This window comes from Aspergillus versicolor, assembly GCF_001890125.1.
Source record: "Aspergillus versicolor CBS 583.65 unplaced genomic scaffold ASPVEscaffold_8, whole genome shotgun sequence".
Lineage (NCBI taxonomy): Eukaryota > Fungi > Ascomycota > Eurotiomycetes > Eurotiales > Aspergillaceae > Aspergillus > Aspergillus versicolor.
Genome location: NW_024467531.1, coordinates 946,367 through 963,055, shown reverse-complemented (window position 1 = coordinate 963,055; position 16,689 = coordinate 946,367). Strand labels below are relative to the sequence as shown.

Sequence of the window (16,689 nt, the reverse complement as noted above, 5' to 3'; positions counted from 1 at the left end):
GGAGGAGCGCGGAGGACGCGACGAAGGCGGAGATGGCGATAAGATAAGATCGGGCGGCAGAATGAATAAGGTGGAAACCCAAGGCCAACACAGTCAGCGGCTCTTGACCACTTCTTCGGCTCACGACTGCCCTTCAGCAGCACAGTCCCAAAGCGCCTTCCAATCCGGATATCATTCTTCTTGGGGTATCTGCTCTACATGTGGACTGTTTCTTATACATATATACAATAAAGCCATATTTTGTGGTTGATTGGTGTGGACAGGTAAGCTTCGGTGGTGCTGTTGTCATGCGAACATTAACACACTCACTCCCTTGGGCTGCGTCTTTAGTGTTACTGACCCTAATAGTCTCCACCATTCAAAAATCTATAGATGAATGGGCTATAATCAGTGCTATTTCTTTGTGTATTCGTCGCGCCGGCGCCTCCCCATTGATTCCCGACGCTCCTTTGTCCCTTTTCCGGCATACGCTCCAACTGCGATCATATAACACCTAGTTGTGTCCTCATCCCCATCGTCACAATTCTTCCGATATCTGGAGGCATTGATTTTATGCTTCCTTCTTTCCGCTTCGATCCATCTACTTGCACGCTGTACATGGAGCTACGACTCTGAGTTCGGGATTTCTTTGCAGCTGGTCTCCCGCTTGTTACCCTGTTCTCCAGTGCTAGGGTTTTAGAGATACTTTCGGAAGTTGAATACAGAGGTTAGTTTGATTATGCGCTGCTCTACGGCTCTAGCGTGTGTCGGAGTCTCGCCCCTTGGTTCTGGTACTTCATAGACAAGCACTACCAGCCTTGACATATGAATTTTTTAGCCTATATACCAGCCGAGTTTCCTTAAACAAAGCCTTTCCATTGGATGCTTAAGAAAATGCTCAAATGCTAACATCTTGTGTATCTAGAAGAGTTTCAGCCATGAGCGAACAAAACGGCACAGACGGGCAAAGCGCCTTCCCATCCGGAACGATTGCGAAATTGGTAAGCTTGATATTATTATACCACTATGTTAAACACTGCGCTGATTGTCTAGACTTGCGACGTTTTGAATGATACTTTCTATAATATCATTCACGACATTGTTGCGAAGGCCCATCGTGAAGAAAAGGTGGCTCGGATGCGCTCTGCGGTTGTTGTTGCAAGGCAGAAAGGCGAAGAAGAAGCAGCCAGACGTCGCGAAGAAGCTGGAACCAAACCTGCTGTTCCAGCGAAACCAGGCGATCAGGACCCGGAAGAGTTCAAGGACATTCGCATTGAGACCGATGCAGCAGTTTTTGATGAAGGCAAGGTCTACCTCAAGGGAAACCCACTTCATACAACGAAAGAGATTATTTGTCCTGATTGTCGATTACCTCGTCTTTTATACCCAGTGACTGGGGTAGGAGCCCGACCTCCACCAGATCCCTACAGGGAGTATTGCCAAAAGCAACCGATGATTAACAAACCTGGTCATGACGTCCATGGAAACCCATTTGCGACTGACAAGCTGAATCCGAAGAAAAAGAAGCAGACGAACACGTCAAATACACCAGCATCGAGTCCTCCCACGACACCCGATAGCTCTTTCAAGCAAGCGGCGCCGGAGAAAGTGTCATTTCCGACAGTGAAATGCCCAAATTGCCCGCGTTACTTCGTTGTTACACGGGTTGCGCAGCATTTGGATAGATGCCTGGGTCTTTCTGGCAGACAAGTCAACAGGAACAAAACGCCACAGGACAATGGTACCAGCACCCCGACTTCCGTTCCGGCAAAGCGACCTTTAGATGACGATACCCCCACAACACTGCCAAAGAAGAAAAAGCTGGGTGCTCCGAAGAAGTTATCTGGGAAGAAGCCACCGCCCCCTTCGAAGTTAAAGAACGGTATCACGCCTGATATGGCATCTTCTGGAGACAGCGAAATCAAGACTGAAACAAACGGAGATGCATAATTGCTATTCTCTGAAACTCCCTTCCCTTTCGGACATACAGGTGTGTCTGTATGGGGGCGAACATATTATCTCCTAACTTAATGATCTCGACGTACATATTTTCCGGCATCGCAGGCGTCAACGGGACTGCACATCATGTCTAAAAGTCTGGACATCATGACGTGACATTTACATTTCCTTGCTTCTTCAGGCTTTATGGGTCTTTTGTTTTTGTTTTTGGGAATAGACGATTATGTGGTTGAACGAATGTACAATAGCCTGAATGATGGATTTCAGGTTCAGAGTCTGCAGTGCTTGTATAATCATGGAACTGGAAGGTTGCTTTTCGACCATGCCACCATGCCGTTGATTTCGGTCTCTGTGTGTCTGTAGCTTCCTATAAATAAAGACCCAGGATTCTTGAAGATTATCCGGGCCACTAATGCTTCCTATAACTTAGAGAGTTAGGTTCATATCCTCCGTAACATTCTTATTTAGGCCAACCAGTTGGATGGTACACTAAGTTTGCCTGAGAACCAAGGCAAACATTCGTATATCCGCATCACTATGATTCATGTCAAGTTACTGTTCTCTCCTCCGCTTTTTCTTATTTGGAACCACGTTAAATAATCTCTACATTTTTTCTTTCCTAATGTTATGATCCAAAAAGCTCCAACAGCTCGCTTTAACTCCACGCGTCATGAATATCTCCCCCTTTGTCCCGCGGCTTGCCAAAATCCTGCCCCTCGACTCCGACTCCCTAACCCAGATTCTCACCTACGCCGCCGACCTCTCTAAGGAAGAAGCCGCCGACCACCTCAAAAACCTCCTGGGTGACTCACCCGCCGCGTTTGAATTCATATCAGCGTTCAACTCGCACCGGGATGAGCGTCAACAACAATCCACCACACCGTCGCATCCCTCACCGTCTCAGACACCAAGTTCCGGAGCGGGCTCTACAAGGAAAAATAAGAAGAGCAAACCACCGCTACATAGTGCGGGGCCTCCACGGAGACCCGAGAATTTCGGAAATGTCGCGGGGGGCTACAAGAAAGCCGATTTGGATGAGGATTATATGTCATCAAGAAGCCGGGCGCTAGATGTTGGCTCGAGCTCGAGTTTGAAGATACCCTCGCACCATGGATCAGCAACAACGTCAAGAAATCAGTCGCCTACTCCCCCAGTAGGGGGAGGGGGGTCGAAAGCCCCGCCCTCTGCAGCTGGACCTGTGTTATCAGATCTCCTTCCAAATGTGAAATCCAAGTCGGCAAAGCCTTCGAGGGCTGGGGGAAGCGGAGGGTCTGGGACGGCGACACCGAAAGGATCATTGACTACGAACAACATTTCAGATTTAACGGCTGCGATTGCTGCGCTGGAAGTATCTACGAACCCATCGCTAGGTGGCGAGAAGAGGAAATGTACATGCTACGGGACGCTACATCCCGTATTTGACGCGGCCCCGAACTGCTTGAGCTGTGGGAAGATAATCTGTTCGCTGGAGGGGCTACAACCTTGTTCGTTTTGCGGGACGCCGTTGCTGTCTAACGATGAGATTCAAAGCATGATTCGTGAGTTGCGGGCGGAGCGGGGGCAAGAGAAAATGCGCGCGCATAACGATAGCCTTCACCATGAGGGCGGCCCTGGAGTGACTAGTTCCAGCCCATCGCAATCGTCTAGTAAGTTGGATGCTGCGAGGGCGCACAGGGACAAGCTTTTGCAGTTTCAAGCGCAGAATGCAAAGAGAACACGCGTGGTCGATGAGGCCGCGGACTTTGATACACCTAACGTTTCCTCTACGATGTGGATGACACCGTCACAGCGAGCGCTGGCGCTCAAGAAGCAACAGCGAATTATGCGCGAGATGGAGGAGAAAGCACGACCGGAGTGGGAGAAGAAGAAGACGATTATGAGTTTGGATATCAAGGGCGGTCGCGTCAGAAAGGTGTATCAGGCTGCGCCAACTGAGACTACTTCCGCCGCAGCGGAGGACGAGGAAGCCGAGGATCTATCCTACGATGTTGGCCGCCAACGAAGCGGCGGTGAGGCATTTAGTCGCAATCCCCTGCTTGCGGCCGGTGGCCTGATGCGACCTGTTTGGAAAGCGCCTGAAGACAAGAAAGGCGAGCCTAAAGAGCGACAACAGACGTGGCGAAGAGTTCAAGATGACAAGGATGATAACGAGCAGTGGATTCTGGATGGAGGTTTGCACGGTTATACTGAATCAGAGACGTAGTAAATATAGACTGGGCACAAGACCTAGAACAAAAAACAAAATATTCCCACAATGTTGAAACAATTAAAAGGAATGGATGGCCAGTGTATACTCGGGCTGTTATAACAGAAGACGGACAAACAAGTCATGGTTGACAACGGCTACGCTACGGGCCCCTGAAAGTTTACCCAACCACGTCGCCGTTGGCATGTGGAATATGACGGTATACGCTGTAAAAGAAAAGCGGCTCTGGAGGGCTGAAATCTATATTCATGGCAATAAATGAAAATTTGTCTTGCCAAGTGCCAATGTTTTACTCCAGGTGAACTGTCGCTGAGGACACGTGAACACGGAATCCGTCCACCAGGCACTCTTCGCCCCTACCATTGAATGATGCTGGCAACTGCTCCATTCACAAACCCATGACTTTCAAGTCCCTAAACACTCCCTTCAGTGCTTACTTTGCGCCGCCTGGACTTATATGTCTGCTCAATGCATTCCCTCCTGACGCCATAACAATCATCCCCTATCCGCGACCATCATAATGACGCCCTACAACACCCTTCTAGCAATCACAGTCCAGAGCACCTTTCTCAATGCAATTTCCAATATACTGGCTCAGATTATAGACCAGTGGAAGAAAGATGTATGTTACCCTCCCAACACCCCCCTTCCCCTAGATACGACCCCCGTAGACTAGGTAGACCTTCTTTCCTCCCCCTTACTATAAAAACAAAACATCGCAAGTACAGCAAAGTAATCAGAGCCATTGGTATGTGCTATAGAAACCGTTCAGTCTGAACGTTCCCGCGTTCCTTCAGTTCATCACCTACGGTATTATCATTGTCCCCATCAACCACTGGTGGCAGCGTTGGTTGGAGGTAAGTATCTACCGTATTGGAACCCCCGTCAAAATTGATCTATTCCACGTTTCACTGACATGCTCATCACAGGTGACATTTCCGGGATTCTTATTCCAGGCAACGACGGATGCAGGCTCATCGTCATCATCATCTTCTAACCCGGGTGCACTGCCACTATCCACCATTCCCAATGAAAAAGGAGGACGGGAAGTTGTTGAGATCAAAGACAAGTTCATTCCACGGAGAGTGACAGCAATACCACCAACTGGAAAGCGCAGACGCCTTTACAATTTCGCCATGAAGTTCCTGCTAGACCAGACGGCCGGCGGGATTTTGAACATCGTTTTGTTTGTTGGGCTGATTAACCTGCTTAAAGGCGCGAGTTTGGAGAGAACTTGGGAGTTAGTTCTTGAGGTATGCCCGTCTATTGACTCCGTCATACCTTATCGCACTGCTGTTTCCTGGATGCTTGTTTCAATGGTGATCCTAACGAGAAAGCAGGATTTCAAGCCGATCATGATTGCCCGGCTGAAGTACCGACCTGTTGTATCGACACTGTTGTACACGATTATCCCTCTGGACCGACGGGTCGTATTTGGGAGTTTCACCGGAGTGCTTTGGGGGTGTTATCTGAGTCTGTATGCAGCTGTTTAGACGCATTGCAAGGTCGTGGAGTTGTTCTGGGCTTGGTGTTGCGTTGCAGCGTACCCTAAATTCCAGCCATGGCCATGTCATCAAGTTATAGATTAGCAGATTTCATTTGTGTTATGTATTTGGCTGGTTTCGGGCTTTGTTAGCTTATACGGGGTCTTCCTTGTTAGATAATAATCATTAATTTTGTCGGACGCCAACTCGGCTGGCCACTTACTTCTTGAGAATACAATCCATACAATCCCGCGTGGGAGGCGCAATTCATTGTTTTTGAGCGGTTTGAACTTATAGATTGCTAGATATGATAGAGATATTTACAGACAAATGCCACAAAAATTCATAATGATACATTTCCACTTTGCAATCCTGGCTGCTCTTTTGTTGGCGCTGGGGATAGGCAAGGAGCCCAGCTACTGCAGACCATGTACAGGGAAATCAGAAGCCTTCGCAGAGGCAGAAGATATGAGAAAGGCCAAGAGACATAAGTATGGACAAGAGAAAGAGAAAGAAGAAGAAAAGTCGTCACAGAATATCATGATTATTGCGAGGCTTTAATTCCCTCTTTGCTTGCGACGAGCGCAATCAGAGCCGCGCCAACTCCACTGCCGTCCTTGGAAATACCAATCCGTACCTTCTTCTCGCCGGCTGCACTGACCTCGGGGACTTCACGTAGAGCCTCCCTCATGTATCCCTCGAAGTTGGGGTAGTACTCGACCAGACTGCCATCAACACCGACATCTACCAGATCGTCGGTCTGCAGCTTTCCGGTGGAGATGAGGACGGCGGCTAGAGGGACGGCGCTGAGGCGAGCTGCACGCTTTCCAATGGCGTGAACCACGGTTTGAACGGCTTTGCAGTCGTCGTCGCTTGGGCGTTCAATCTTCAAGTGCTCCTTTAGTGCAGACTTGATCTGCTCATAGTTCTTGCTCTTATCCGCTTCGACTATACTGAGCAGGCTGGTGTCGATACCCCATTGTCGGTATAAAGAGGAGGACTCCGGGACAACGACATCTGATGTTGAACTGGTCTTGAAGAGGCCCAGCGTGTCGTTGTGATGCAGGTCAAGCAAGACCAGACGCAGAATCTCGCCCAGGAACATACCAGACACACGCTTTTCGAACATTTGAATACCGGGGTTGTTGCTATCGGCATCCAGCTGCTGATCATACTTGGTATTTGGCAAAACGCTCAGGTGGTTGTCGAAGCTACCCCATTCCGCATTGATGATCATCTCACCAGTTGACTTGTCATAGTCCGAGTGCTCAATATTGTCCATCTTGGTGATCCTGTCAAGTTTTTCGACATACGCACCGTTCGTGCCTGTTCCGAAGATGGCACCAAGGAAAGTTCCAGTTTCACCGGGAGACGTATATGAACGAGCCATCAGCGTACCAACGGTATCATTCACAAGCGCAGCCACGCGCACAGGGAGATTCAGCTCGTCAATGGCATCCTGGAGGAGCGCGCAAACGTCCTGGCCTACCGCGTCGGGGATATCGAAGCCCTTCGTCCACCGAATCAGGGTACCCTTGTTAATCCCCAGCTGGCGTACAGGAAAACTGAATGTAAATCCTAGATCGAACAAGTCCACCTCCTTGGCCTCTATCTTCCGCCGTAGATGAGCCTCGAAGTGCTCGTTGTGATGGATGCGCAGGAATGACTCGATCTGGCGCGCGAGGAAGAGGAAGAGTTCCTTTGATGATCCTGACGTCATCAATTCACGCGGGATCATAATTTTGGACTGCGTGAGAGAGAAGGTATTGTTGCCGTGCAAATCGATCGAGCACACTCGGAAGTTGGTGCCTCCCAAGTCGACGGCCAAGTACAAGCCCTGTTTTAACTAATGTCAGAGCCGCCCTGATCGTGCTCGTGAACCGATTCTCGTACCTTCTCGGTGCCATTGGGCACGGACGTCACGAACGTTGGAATTTGGCTTAAAGTGGTGCCTTCCTGGGAAAGTCCTTCGTCAACCTCTCTAATGTACTCCTTCACGCCTCGTTGCACTTCATTCGGCGAGTAGTCGAACTGGTTCGCGATGCGCCCAGCTTCTTGCACGAGGGCAGACATGATTTCGGGGGAGAACTAGACTGTAGCGGGTTCAGTAAAGAGGCCAGGCCAAATGGGAATAAAGGCAGATGAATCCTACCTGGGTGTAAGACTGCAGACGAGGTTTTGAAGCAAGGACGCGGCGATCTGTCGAAAGGGAAGGGAAGTAAGGAGGGGCAATGCGGAGGGGTTTCTGGGGAATGAGAAAAGTATGGCGGAGATATGAGGATAGCAGTAATAGATGCGGGAGGAGCGAAGAATATTAATTCCGAAGACGATAAAAGTGAAGTAAGATGGGGATATTAATTTCTGGATACGGAGGGGCCGATGAGGTCAGTTGTCAAATTGTCAAGGTGAAGTGGGTAACAAACTGTCTCTGTTTGCGGGAGCGCCGGCCGGCGGGGCTCCAGTCTGTTCTTCTGCGCGCGTCTTCGCCCGGCGCGGGCTATCATCGGCATCTCTGGGCATTGCGATATTTTGCTCGGGTTCTTTCGTAACCTCTTTACATCAAGTCCGTGTCCCGAGTGGTCTGCAGAAACAGTGAGATTATTGGCGGAGGCCAAAGCGAGTCCACGGCCTTCCATCTCTAATCCTCTGACGCTACGAAACACAGTGGGGATGGCTCGGGTTTTTGCTTCACCGGTGAGAAACAATGGTTAGAATTGGGGCAAGGGACGGAGACACGCGAAAATAAGACATGGATGCTTCTAGTGCGACCTGCAGGTTCAAGACGCCGGGAAGAGAGACATCCCATCGCTCGACCTGTGATCCAACTTCTCATCTCGGTCGACATAGCTGGCACTGGCATGCAGCCCGCTCGCTGCCTTGCACCTGATAAGGCCGTCGTGGCACATCCTGTAGTCTTTGAAGGTCACGCTCGTTTGTCAATTCCGTCTCGATTCTGGAGGAACCTCCGTAGTATTAATGCCTTGAAACGGCTTAGTCCTTGGTTTCTTGGAGCGCCACACTGTGACGCTATCCATCACTTGCCTGGAGGCCCACATTGCAATCTGTATGCCGCATTTGTGACCTTGGTGAAAAGCACACAATATAGAGCGACGAGGACCCTTCATAGCCTTTCTCCGCAAAGTTATACCCTCGAAAGGCCAAAACTGGCACCCTTTTGATTGGGGTTTCTAGGCTATCGAATTTGGGGGCCAAGTGACAAACCCCTTCAGTGCCTTTACGGAGAACCTTTACATCTTTTATGCTGGCTGTTTAAATCCCGTAATTCGTATACTTCAATTAGGGCCTCCAGTAGTAAGGGAGGACTGGAGGATGGTAGTTGGAGGTTTATCCGCCGCGACTTTGTATGCGTGCATCATCAACGGATTAATCGCAGATGTAACCTCAACGCAATTCAACTCCAAAGTACCCGACGCTTCAAGTAACATCTGCACCGTGTCCAAGGAATCTAGGTTCTTCGCGACAATTCCTTTCGTGTAGTTCCACCCAAGTATCAAAATATTCACTCGTATGATTTAGGGCTTCAGTGGTTGCTTCCATTGATTTGGTGCTTTTTACATGTTGATTAAACACTCTATCCAGACAACCTTAGTATAGACAGGTGAAGATTTGCATTGACTTATTCTGTTGTAGCATCGCAGACTTTATGTTGGAGGGCTAGGCTCTGGCGAAGATCTGGCTCGTTGGCATGTACTATACAACGCCCTGGTCTTCAGCGTCGCTTTACTACCATGTACGTACTGCTCGGATCGGCCCGACAGTGGTTGGACTATATCAAGCCTGACAACAGTCGCACCATCTGAAACAGTATTCGTCCACGACGGTTTTCTCTCCCCAGTTGGGATACAGGGCTCTCCTTTTATCTTTTCACTTCTGCGGCTGTCCTCAGTATAATCAGAATACCCGGAGCCCTTCATTGCATTCCAGATGCCTATTCAGCCAGGCGGCAGAGATCGTAATGTAGAGGTAGATCTCATCCATACATTATACAATCATGCAAAAGATCACAATTATGGCCAGAATGTTACCTATGTCTGCAATGGCAACTCTGTCAATCGATAGAATCCTTATGTAATCTGAACACAACAAGGGACTTATGTAATCAATGTACCTTGGCACGTGACCACCGCCGGCGGAAGTCGGCTGCAGTATCAACCTCCATTCCGGACGACGACCTTGAATAGCTCCCCAATTCACTCCTTACACACCATTGCGGCGCGCTGTCAGCGGACATATAAGGAGAACTTTTATATTTGGACAAGAGACTCCAAGTTTTCCTATAAACACAGCACATAATGGGCGCTGGCGGCTCGAAGCCCGAGGCCTCGGCCGGGTCAAAACACATTTTCGAGAGGTACGGACCACTACACTCAGACCACAATGGTCTCTATCGAGGGCCAATTAGATTGAAAGACATGTACTGGACTTGTTTTTCGTCCCAATGGCGCTTTCTCCGGGACAATTTTGGACTATCCCGAGAGATTTGAAACCTAAGAGCTAACCAGATAAAACGACTACAGCAATTCCCCAATCCAATTCTCCTCCAACCTCGTTGATGGCCTCCAATCCAACACCGAAGTACGTCACCCATAACAGCCCACAAGCGCGTCTAGACCCGAATGTGGTGGGAGGGAATGCAAGGTTCTAACGAAATCAACAGACCGACTCCGTCCGCGCCAAAACTCTCGAACTCGAAATCCAGGCCCGCGTCGCCAAAGAACTTGAGCGCCTCCGCGCTCGCGAACAACAAACCCTCGCTGAAGTCGAGAAGCGTCTTGCCGAGGCCAGGGACTCTGCTGGCGCCGCTACCTCCGCCGCACCCGTAACATCAAGCATCAGCAGCTACCCAGCCGGCTCACTAGATCTCGACGCGCCCCGGATCCCGTTTGCGGGCCGTGAATACACGCCTGTTGCGCCCGCTGCCGTCGAGACCGCCGTCCCCATTAACCGCGAGCTGACCCGGGAGTCTGTGAACTCGGAGATTGAGGAGCTGAGGCTGAAGCTTGAGGGTCGGAAGAAGCTGGCGGAGCTGGATGGAAGCGTTGCAAAGGCCCAGGCGGATGTGGCTAGTTGTTTGAGACTGAATGACCGACGGCCGCTGGATTGCTGGCAGGAGGTGCAGAATTTCAAAAGAGAGGTTGCGAAGCTTGAGGAGGGCTTTGTGGACCGGATTGTGGGTTGAATGTTTTTTTATGTGATGTGGTGTGCCCGAGCGATATCGCTGTGAGAACAGAGCGTCTTTGCCGAAAATAGAATTGTTGGATTTATCGGTCCTGTTCATTTATATTACTTGTATACCTACTGTTTACTTGAGGTCATATGATTTGCTTTACGCTTAATTTGCCGGAGCCACGGGCAGTGAGCCACAGACTGGGGGAGGGATTCTTCCTTGATAAGCAGCATACTGTTTATTCGTACATCTAATCTATGGGTATCATACCATTATACATCTCTTTCGAACTTGACTTGTTCATAATTCCAAACTCGAGCTGGGTTCAAACAAGCTCCCAGGAAGCCAATCGACCCACGGTCTCACCTGCATTTCTAACAATGCACATATTTCTTTCTTTGCTCTTTCGTTTAGGACCATTCGCTGTATCTCTTACTTTCGATACCAGTATCGAACCTATCCCTGTGCCCTTCCCTTCAGAGAGGTTAAAGTTTCCTGTCGTGACGAAGCCGATAAGGTCATCTTCCAAAGGCAGGGGCAGATGATCTTGGTGGCTGGAGGATTCAGTCCTTGACAAGAGGGATGCGGCGAGACGTTGTCGGGATACGTCGACATCGTCTGCATTCATATTTCGCTGGGGTTTTGAGACAACCTCGCCTGATGCCCCAGACCGTGGGCTCTTCGTCGCCAACAAAATCCATGTCTGCCGGAGGTCCGGGTTATTCGAAGGAAGTCGATAAATGCGTGCTCGTGGAATGGGATGGCCGCGAGAATGGAGAGTGAGCTTCACTGTCGCGAGAGCGGCCTCACTGGCCTCAGGTGAAGACTTGCCGTTGACGGCAAGATTTGCCTGGGGATATGGCAGTTGATGAATGTTCAATCGTGGTTCGGCTTCATCCTTCCGCGTCTCGGTTGATGCATCATCAGATTCTGATGCCTTTCCTTTCTCAGTAGTTGTGTCCTCCGTGGAGGGATCATTGCCAGATTTAACTAGTTTCTCCCAATCACACGCCCAGCCATGGCCGATTTCGCCCTTCTGGCCATTCCGTAGATCCAGCGAGTCGAATTCAACCCGCCGTCCTTTTGGCCGCCGTTCCCACTCCTTCTTGGCTGCTTCACGTTCTCGTAGGCCCCATTTCCAACCAGCACGGGTGCCCGGGAAATCACCAGGAAACCATGGCTCCCCTGCTTCGAAGGCGATCTGTTGCTGCTCTTTCAGTCCGCCAAACCTAGGGTTGCCTCCGCTCGAAAGAGGATAGTACATCAAAGAATACCATACCGGGGCCACACATTTCCATGGGAGAAGTACGGTCCAACTGCCGAGTGAATTGCTGCCCTTTTGTTGAGAGCTAGGCCTGTTTGCTAATACAAGGACCGGGATATGTGGATCAGAAGCTTGAGGGGGTGGATAAACTCCCAATCCTGCCTCGGTGCGTCGTCGGTTGATGGCCTTTTGGCTGGCCAGGTCGCGGCTAGCCGCTAATCGGTTGCGCCGATCAAATATTTCCGGTGGTGTTTGGTTTTTATCAGGAGGCCAGGTTGATAGCAATATAGCCAATTCCTGCATTCTCTGTTCGGTAAATGAAGGTTTGAGTTTTTGAGGAGGGAAGTGCAGACGGGGATCTGATATGGAGAACGAAAGGAGCGCATTTTGTGGCAGCGAGGAGGGATTCGTAACCCCCAGAAGATCACGCCATGTGACCTCTAAGCTGTCCGCTGAAGCATTTTTTCCCCCGTGGTCTAATGGGCGTAATGCTGCAATCAGCGCCTCGGTTGAAGCTGGTCCGGCAATGTCGATGCTGCCAATCTCGAATCGCAAATCTTCAACCATGACCGGTGGGCTTTGTTTCTTTGATAGCCCAAGCAGCTCGTTCCAGAGGCGCAAGAAAGCCGAAGGATGGACCCGGACGAACATCTTCGTTTTCTCTTTTTGATCCGATTTCTTTTTGTCGTTAGAATCACTACCAGCATCGACCATTTCCACATCTTCTGCTGTCCTTCGGGCACATCGGATCAAGGTAACAGGTGCAATTGGCCTATGTTGACCCTCGGATTCAAAAACCCACGCGCGGAGGCTCCTCACACCAGCTCTCCATCTCTTCCCCTTCACCCCCCAAGCGTCTTCCCCGACAATGCCCACATTTCTCAGGACACTCTCCAGAGCTGCCTCCGCGCCCTCGAGCTGAATCGTGGAAATATAGCTCATGTCCCAAGCTACTGCGCCCCTAGAGCCACTCGCCCGATGCGTAGGTCTATAGCTCTTCTCCGTCGGTGACAACGGCACCGCAAACCTCCATAACGGGTCTCTGGACGTAGCCATATGAGCGCGTTTCGCATGAAACATGTGAGTAGGCAGCCAAATCTTCGTACGCTGCCGCTTCTTGTATTTCGACACCGCGGGTGGTGGTCGTGCGAGCTTGTTTTTCTTGATCTTAGGAACTCGTGGGGCGATAGCAAACGGGTGACTGCCTGCCTCCTCCAAAGCCTTCTCGTCATCCTTGTTCTGCTTCGCCTTTAGAGCGGCTCGTTTGGCTTTGCTTTTGGCATTGAGGTTCTGTAGGCGCCTAGCGGTCTCGAGGCGGATTCGCATCGTCTCGGAGGGTTTCCGTCGCCGTGCCGTGACAGTCGGTGTGTTGTCCTCTATCATCTATCCATCATTCAGATATCAGCGAAATAGTCTGGGAAGATAAAATGAGGATGTAACAAGTCCGCGGCAAAGGCGAACGCTGAATGACAAAATCAGGAAACATACCTCTCTCTTCGCCCGAGTTCTCAATCTCCCCGGCACTCTCTTCACATTGTGGCTAGCTGTCCTCCGTCTCAGCGATCGAGGCACTTGCTGAAACGCACGACTGGTGAGAGCGGCTTTCGATCGCTGGATACCGGACTCAAGAGAGCGAATTTCGAACTCGCGAGCTTTAACATAAGCAGCTACATCGAGCTCTCCCGTCACAGAGAGTGCTGCGTCAGAAGACTGCACGGCAAGTGAGCGAGCATCGACGGTCTTCGCGCGTTTGCGGGCAGCGGCGGAGTTTTGACCCGGAAACGCAGTTTTGCGCTTTGTCGGCTGGTTGAGGGCCATAATGGCCGAGGGGCAAAGAATTGGAACTCCTCACTGGCGTGAAAGGTGGCCTGGGGGAAAACAAAAATTTCTTGGTGTCGGATTTGGAGCTTGAGGACGAACATCCGTAGGGGTCTGGATTCCGCGTTGGATGGAACTTTAGCGCGTCATCCCTCCCGGCCGAGAAAAAAGCGCACAAAAGTCGAGAACCAATCGATGTCGAAAAGAACACTCCGACAACGCTTTAACGACGTAGATCTTGTGGAAGCCGGGGTAATTAATATTAAGCTTACTTTGTGGTCTACGGGTCCTTGCCACCTGTTGTTCAATGTTCCATGCTATACGTACTACCTGATCGTCCGTCCCTCTACCCCACCCTTTGTCAAAATATACATTGAATACAGGCCAAGGGGATGTCAAGGATATTCTTTTGTGTTTTTCATAGCTTCGTAAGGCATTGTATTCCTCTATATGCGGAAGGTCTAAATCTAATATGAACTCCTGCTTTCGCAGGACATTACCCCACCGGTGGAACACATGCGTTCTGCTAGAACACATCTATCGTCTCTTATTCATGATTTACAGGTTCTTGATAACAGTGTCGGCGCTAGAGAACTCAAGGTGGTTCTTAGCAGGCTCGAGGGCGGCGTAGCTGACCTTGCCGTGGTCGAGGACGATGGCGAAGCGCTTGGTGCGGCCCTCCTCGTCGGCCCAGCCGATACTCTTGGAGAACTTGGCCTCGGGGTCGGAAAGGAAAAGCTGAGGGACATTGGGTCAGTGGACATTCGGGCTGTGCAGAAAGGGTTGGGGGAGAAAACGTACAATGTCGTCGTTCTTGACTCCGTTGGCCTTACCCCAGGCGCTCATGACGAAAGCATCGTTGTAGGCGAGGACAGCAACAACGTCGACACCCTTCTCGCGGATCTCGGGGAGGCGCTCAATGTACTCGGGGACGTGGCGAGCAGAGCAGACGGGGGTGAAAGCACCGGGGAGGGCGAAGAGGATGACCTTCTTGTTGGCCCACTCCTTGGAGGCGTAGTAGTTGATGGGGATACCGCAGGAGGTGATCTCGCCCTGTTCCTCAGACCAGGGGATGTAGCTGTTAGAGCGAAGACGGTTAGCCTCGAGGTCAATTGCACTGTCGAAAGATAAGAGCAACTTACGAGAAGGTAACGTCAGCGGGGAAGCTGTCACCGGCCTTGAGTCCAGACATTGTGAGTGATGTGGTTGTGTGTTTTGGTAGGTAAAAAAGTAGATTGACAGAAGACAGGAAATCAGGTAGGTAGGATTGACTTTATAGCACGGATAGTGAAGGAAAGCAAAGGAAGAATCGGGAGGGGAGGGAAGGTGGGTATTAAATAGGAACAGTGCCAGAGTTGCCGTTGGAGATCGCTCGTTCCAGAGAAAGGAAGGGAATGGCGCAGTTCCGAGCAGCAGAGACGCCATCCATAGTGAGGTGATCCGAAGTAGAAGGATACCGAACGAATCCTGTCGATGATTCGCCGGTCTGTATTATCAAGAAAGAGGGCCGAGACTGAGGCCCCGCCAATTGCTCAAGTTCCGAGTCCCAGGAGGCCAACACCTTACTAAGTTCCTCCCTCATCCCCCCACCATGGGTGCCTTCTTCGGCGCCGCACCCACGCAATAGTAATACTATGCTATCTAGACCACGACATTGACTAATCTAATTCGAACCGAGTGATATCACCAGGACTCTCTAGCCTGTGATTTCACCTGTTCCAACGTGGCATTTTCGTCTGTTTATTCAGTTCGATAATGCGAAAACGGATTGCGATGTCTCATATTTACTCTCGAGTACAGGGTTCACAGTACACACCGCACTTTCTACTAACCCCTCCCCCGGTGCTTTGAAGTTGAGTGGGACTTCAAGCTGCGTGTGGCATTGGCTCAATGACGCATAAGGCCTGTCTTTGGGCCGTCGATACTACATATCCAAGGTCCTCAGGCCTGAGGATGATCTCTGAATTTGCCCCTCCTTACTGACCTGTGCCTGAGGCGCGTCAGCGGCGAAAGTGATTAGGTTACCTTTTCCAATCCCGACTTTGCCAGAAGTAAAAATAAAAAATAAAAAATCATGTCCCACCGCCTGCCATTTTCTGTCAGAGATTGTGAGGAAGTATTTACCGCCGAGCGCTGCCCCTCCGATAGACGTGCAAAATTCACGTGGTGGCCCCCGACCGAGAGTTGCCTCCGGGACCCAGCTCCGAAGACCTCCCGAGAGATGGTCCTCTTAATAATTGTAGATTCAGGGTTCTGGAACAGGGTGTTATAGATTATTCATAAATGCTCTTTTTATCCTGGCGAGCTCGGCGATAGGTATCCGTGTTTACCTTAGCTAACTGCTCGCCACCGGAAATAAATGTTGTCCCCCACTCTCCGAGCCGCCATCGGGTCTTAGACTCGGTTATTGAAATCTGATAAGATTTGCCCCCCGGGTGATTCGGTAGACGAAGAATACTCGGTCGGTCTTGATTTGCAGTAATTCCAGATATCTCGGGACCTTTATATGGTCATATGGCGAGTATGTCTATGTTGATGTCATTTCCCCTCTTGTGAGAGATAAACCATGCAACTGCAAAACATTCTGTATACAAATACATATACAAAAGCACGGAACAACATTTCCAGGAAAACTACAGATTGGTGGTTTTTTGTAATGATACAGAAACAGTTGTCTATTGATAGAGATATGGTTAAAAAACAATGTTTTGGGTTGAATTGATAAGATGTACTCCAAAGATACTATATAATTTATCGAACCAGACCGTTCGACCATAAAAACACGAGTGAC

General features: G+C 50.2%; 7 protein-coding genes across 7 annotated transcripts; 4 read left to right on the top strand and 3 right to left on the bottom strand.

The window, feature by feature from the left end:
- Window positions 1–917: 917 nt before the first annotated feature.
- Window positions 918–1,929, top strand: ASPVEDRAFT_137793 (SGF11 family protein; the record flags this gene model as incomplete). Its single annotated transcript, XM_040807430.1, has 2 exons — window positions 918–980; window positions 1,033–1,929. 2 exons carry the CDS (start codon window positions 918–920, stop codon window positions 1,927–1,929), a joined length of 960 nt encoding a protein of 319 aa, XP_040670714.1.
- Window positions 1,930–2,489: 560 nt separating this feature from the next.
- ASPVEDRAFT_44487 (C2HC5-type zinc finger protein) lies at window positions 2,490–4,375 on the top strand. The gene has a single exon (XM_040813057.1). It carries the CDS (start codon window positions 2,609–2,611, stop codon window positions 4,139–4,141), a length of 1,533 nt encoding a protein of 510 aa, XP_040670713.1. The 5' UTR covers window positions 2,490–2,608; the 3' UTR covers window positions 4,142–4,375.
- Window positions 4,376–4,430: 55 nt separating this feature from the next.
- Window positions 4,431–5,892, top strand: ASPVEDRAFT_44486 (uncharacterized protein). Its single transcript, XM_040813056.1, has 4 exons — window positions 4,431–4,766; window positions 4,906–5,001; window positions 5,074–5,397; window positions 5,485–5,892. Exons 1-4 carry the CDS (start codon window positions 4,665–4,667, stop codon window positions 5,635–5,637), a joined length of 675 nt encoding a protein of 224 aa, XP_040670712.1. The 5' UTR covers window positions 4,431–4,664; the 3' UTR covers window positions 5,638–5,892.
- Window positions 5,887–8,136, bottom strand: glkA (glucokinase glkA). Its single transcript, XM_040813055.1, has 3 exons — window positions 7,781–8,136; window positions 7,522–7,721; window positions 5,887–7,465 (listed from the first exon to the last, which is right to left on the bottom strand). The coding sequence occupies exons 2-3, from the start codon at window positions 7,699–7,701 to the stop codon at window positions 6,173–6,175; spliced, it is 1,473 nt and encodes a 490-aa protein (XP_040670711.1). The 5' UTR covers window positions 7,702–7,721; window positions 7,781–8,136; the 3' UTR covers window positions 5,887–6,172.
- Window positions 8,137–9,814: 1,678 nt separating this feature from the next.
- ASPVEDRAFT_44481 (Mic19 family protein) lies at window positions 9,815–11,023 on the top strand. Its single transcript, XM_040813054.1, has 3 exons — window positions 9,815–10,000; window positions 10,167–10,224; window positions 10,307–11,023. Exons 1-3 carry the CDS (start codon window positions 9,942–9,944, stop codon window positions 10,826–10,828), a joined length of 639 nt encoding a protein of 212 aa, XP_040670710.1. The 5' UTR covers window positions 9,815–9,941; the 3' UTR covers window positions 10,829–11,023.
- On the bottom strand, window positions 11,019–13,993 carry ASPVEDRAFT_44479 (ribonuclease P/MRP protein subunit POP1). The gene is made up of 2 exons (XM_040813053.1): window positions 13,569–13,993; window positions 11,019–13,463 (listed from the first exon to the last, which is right to left on the bottom strand). The coding sequence occupies exons 1-2, from the start codon at window positions 13,896–13,898 to the stop codon at window positions 11,142–11,144; spliced, it is 2,652 nt and encodes an 883-aa protein (XP_040670709.1). The 5' UTR covers window positions 13,899–13,993; the 3' UTR covers window positions 11,019–11,141.
- A 463-nt stretch (window positions 13,994–14,456) lies between these two features.
- Window positions 14,457–15,090, bottom strand: ASPVEDRAFT_86316 (peroxiredoxin family protein; the record flags this gene model as incomplete). Its single annotated transcript, XM_040817823.1, has 3 exons — window positions 14,457–14,636; window positions 14,700–14,976; window positions 15,041–15,090. The coding sequence occupies 3 exons, from the start codon at window positions 15,088–15,090 to the stop codon at window positions 14,457–14,459; spliced, it is 507 nt and encodes a 168-aa protein (XP_040670708.1).
- Window positions 15,091–16,689: the final 1,599 nt, after the last annotated feature.